Source organism: Mus pahari, chromosome 10, assembly GCF_900095145.1.
Source record: "Mus pahari chromosome 10, PAHARI_EIJ_v1.1, whole genome shotgun sequence".
NCBI lineage: Eukaryota > Metazoa > Chordata > Mammalia > Rodentia > Muridae > Mus > Mus pahari.
The window spans coordinates 102,367,471-102,371,812 of record NC_034599.1 but is presented as its reverse complement, the minus strand read 5'-3'; the positions used below and the strand labels follow the sequence as shown (position 1 = coordinate 102,371,812).

Genomic DNA, 4,342 nt, shown 5'->3' with positions numbered 1-4,342 from the left:
CTGCTCTTCCACAGGACCCAGATTCGATTCCCAGCACCCACATGGTAGCTCACAACCACCCGTGACTCCGGTTCAGGGAACTCTAATGTCCTTTTCGGACCTCCATGGGCATTATGTACAGACATGGTGCTATACACACATGTGAGTAAGCTATTCATATAGGTAAAAATAAGACCAGCTTAGACACACTAGTCTCCACCCCTCAAAGTATTGGTGTTAGACCTAAATCACAACATTGAGGACTCCAAATTCAGGTCCCCATGCTTGAGTATCAAGCTCTTTACCCACTGAGCCATCTTCCCCGTCCTTCAGAGGCATTTCTTGAAGTGCATTCCTGGCTAAGTCTACAAATTACATAGCCTAGGTGGTGAGTCTAACAGACCTTGGATGTCTTTCTGAAAATAACCCGAAGTCTGTGAAATCTCATTCTTTTTCGTGGCAAGAGAATAATCACTCCTCTCGGGTAGATAGAATGAAAAGCTGGAGGAGAATTCGGCCCCGTCCTTGGCAAGCATCATAATGTTGGCTGGCTGAAGTTAAGGCAGGGTTGAAGTCAGGTACAGGGTCAAACCCGGCAGTAAGCCAGTCTCCACCCAAAACTTGTAAGACTGGAGCCCAAGGTCACATCCCAACCTGGGACAACACGGCGGGTCTCACCTAGAGGGCTGGCACACACTCACCGTGCAGGTGGCATGCGAGGACTGCTCCGAGGCCACACGCAGCCCGTTGTCCAAGATGCTGACCTGGGTCTCCGGCACGTTCTGGAGGGCCTGGGCGAAGGTTGCGGTACCCCGCAAGGCAGGTAACCTCAGCAGGGCCGGCTAAAGGGAAATGGCGACCATTGCAAGAACTGCTCGCCAAGCCTCTGGGACCTCGGCTCTCACACCCAAGCCGGAGCAGAGATACCCTTCCCCGCCCTCCGCCATGACCTTCCCACGGCCCTGACCCTCGCGACCTCCCCACTGCGACCCGCCACTGCTGAAACAGCCTGCTCCTCATCTGAGTACGAGAGCCCTGGGCCCTGCAGCCCAACGTCTCGCTGCCACCTCACCGAGCGGCGGGTGCGAAGTAGCACTTGCGTCCCGGAGCAGGCCGCTCGGCAGACTGCGGACGCCGCCATCTTCTAACTTCCGTCAGTGTAGAGCCGCGCTGCGCATGCGCAGAGCGGAGTCTGAGGCGCAGGCGCCGTAAGGAAGACTTGGTGCTCGGTCGCCCCCTGTTGGGCAGCAAGTCCGTTAGCAAGAATTAATCGCTTGTAGTCATTCGGTCCTTCTGCCTCTAGGAGCTTCCCGACACCAATCAAGCTGCGAGGGGCCCTTCCTCTGGTCCCATCTGAGACTGGTTCCATTCATCGCCTTCTTCCACCTGAGGGAGGCGGTGTGCAACTGCGGGAGATGCATTGTATGCCAGCAGCAGCTCTGAGACCTGGAGGGCAGTGGCTCGGCACACATCGAGTCCAAAGGCTGTAGCACTTGCCTGTCTGTCTGTGTAAGAAGGTGTCCACTAAAGTTAGTTTAAAAGGATAAAATATGCTTAAATGGTTGACTTGAAAGACGTTTAATAATACATTGCCAAAGTAGTGTTGAATGTCTGCACTTGGGAAATGGAGACACAGAAGAGTCAGTTCAAGAACATCCTCTCTTGTGTAAGGAGTTTAAAACTACCCTGGGTTGCGTAAGACAGTGTCTCCAAAACGTAAGAAAAAAACAAAACAAAACTGTGTATGAAAAGAGGAACAATGTAGAGGTAATTTGTGAAATAGGGCTCCTTGTTTGGAATAAAATAACTAAACAAAAAAAGTTTTTTTCTATTTTGTGATTATTTCAAAACTTTTTAAACTTTTTTTCTTAATTTTTTAATTATTTAAATGCATTTTATACATCAAACATATTAATAATATTGAGTACTTTGAGAATCAAATAATCCATAAAATTTTCTCAACTTTTATATTCATATTCTTTCATACCCTAAAATATCATTAATAAATATTTAATACTATCCATAAGTGAGAATCCTATATCTAATGTTGAATACTAACTTGTTTCAAAACATGCAAAATATTCTTTGGGAGTTAAGCATAGTAAAAGGGCATAAAATATTAAAAATGATCATTAAGAAATCGAGGCCAGCCTGGTCTACAGAGTGGGTTCCAGGACAGCCAGGGCTACACAGAGAAACCCTGTCTCAAAAAAACAATTAAAAAAGGAGTTACAGGGACAAAGTTTGGAGCAGAGACTAAAAGAATGACCATCCAGAGACTGCCCCACCTGGGGATCCATCCCAGAAACAACCACCAAACCCAGATACTATTGCGGATGCCAACAAGAGCTAGCTGACAGGAGCCTGATAGAGCTGTCTCCTGAGAGGCTCTGCCAGTGCCTGACAAATGCAGAAGTGGATGCTCACAGCCATCTATTGGACAAAGCACAGGGTCCCCAATGAAGGAGCTAGAGAAAGGACCCAAGGAACTGAAGGGGTTTGCAGCCCCATACCCCCAGAGCTCCCTGGGACTAAATCACCAATCAAAGAAAACACATGGTAGGACTCATGGCTCTAGCTGCATAAGTAGCAGAGAATGGCCTAGTCAGTCATCAATGGGAGGAGAGGCCCTTGGTCCTGTGAAGGTTCTATGCCCCAGTGTAGGGGAATGCCAGGGCCAGGAAGCAGGAGTGGGTGGGTTGGGAAGCAGTGGGAAGGGGAGTGGATAGGGGGTTTTCAGAAGGGAAACTAGGAAAGGGGATAATATTTGAAGTGTAAATAAAGAAAATATCTAATAAAAAAATTATATATATATATATATATATATATCAGTGTTTCTAGGAAATAAATTATTTTATCATTAAGTATATTTTTAAAATTTCAAAATAGCAAAAACTCTTTGAAGTTAAACATTAAGAAAATGCTAATTTCAAACACAGTGAGAAAAATTATCAATAATAAAAAAAAATCTATCTGAAATCAGACAAAAGATCCTTAGTGTGTATTGATTAACATTTTGTGGACCAAAAGTATGATTTAGAGAGGAAAATAAAGTGAAATAAAATCTTCTACGATGCTGGATATGGTCGTAAATGCCTTTAATCCCAGTGCTCAGGAGGCAGAGGCAAATAAATCTTTTGTGTTCCAGGCTAGCCTGGTCTACACAGTGACCCAGGGATCTATAGTGAAGGCCTGTCACAGACACACAAAGAAAAAAAACAAAAAAGGAACCTAACTTACCTGCTTTCTTTTCTTGGACAGACTGGGTCACGTGTAGCCCGAGCTGGCCTCAAATTCACTTTGAAGCCTTGGATGACCTGAAATACTGATCCTTCTACTCCCCCTCCCAGGCAATAGGATCAGAGGTAAGGACCCCCAGCTGATTTCTGTGGTGCTGAGAGGTAAAGCCAGGTTCTCACAAACATTAGGCAAATGCTACCAACCGAGTCACACCTTTAGCTCTCTTTCAGCTTTCTGAAAACATGATTTTTAGTTTAAGATAATTTTTATCTTTTCCTTGTGTGTGTGCACATGATGTATGCATGTGTGGGGGATGTCCCACATATGTTCAAAGGTCAAAGAACAACACTGGGGACTCTGTTCTCTCCTTCCACCTTTGCATAGATTCCAGGCATCAAATTCAGGTCACCGGACTTGTACAGAAAGCACCTTTACCTACGGAGCCATTTTTAGAGCAGCTTTATACTTAAGGAACTGTGAGCAGGTGGTATAGAGATTCCTCATGCTCTTCGAGAACATTAGCGAGCCATTCCCTTTACCGACATCGTATGTTCGTACAGCTCACCTATTACTATTAGCAGGCCATTATTAGTTCATTATTAACTAAAGTCCATAGTTTGCACGGATTTCCTTGAGTTGGTTTTGTTTTGTTTTGTTTTTTTAACCTAGTGTCCTTTTTCTAACTCAGGACAGTGCCTTACATTTATTTGCCTGTCTTAGGCTTCGCTGGTTTGTAACTCAGTGTGTTTTGTTTTTAACCATTCCAGACTTTCAATTTAATGCTATACTACTACTACTACTACTACTACTACTACTACTAATAATAATAATAATAATAATAATAATAATAAACAATAGGAGTGTACTTTTTGGAAGCCTGTGAAGGAAAACCAAAAACAATGATCAAATGGGCCTTCCTTCACAGGCTTTGTATGATCGAAAGCCCTGAAAGATAAACATTTGCATCCTGTACTCTGTTCCACGTTCCTCACAACCATCACCCACTCATCTCACAGTTAAACAGCCTATTAATTTCATCATCCAAATTAGAGGTGCCTCTCAGATATTTCAATATAGATGAAAGACATTTAAAAGATCATTTTCTAACAGAATGTCTCTTTAT

General features: G+C 44.0%; 1 protein-coding gene across 1 annotated transcript in view; it reads right to left on the bottom strand.

The window, feature by feature from the left end:
* Positions 1 to 1,191, bottom strand: part of LOC110327331 (cytochrome b-c1 complex subunit 1, mitochondrial) — a 12,403-nt gene extending 11,212 nt beyond the window's left edge. The window contains exons 1-2 of the mRNA XM_021206216.1: positions 1,052 to 1,191; positions 681 to 821 (exon numbers count right to left, since the gene is read on the bottom strand). Coding sequence (XP_021061875.1) covers positions 681 to 821; positions 1,052 to 1,120 — 210 coding nt within the window. The 5' untranslated portion in view covers positions 1,121 to 1,191. The remainder of the gene's footprint in view (positions 1 to 680; positions 822 to 1,051) is intronic.
* Between the last annotated feature and the right edge of the window lie 3,151 nt (positions 1,192 to 4,342).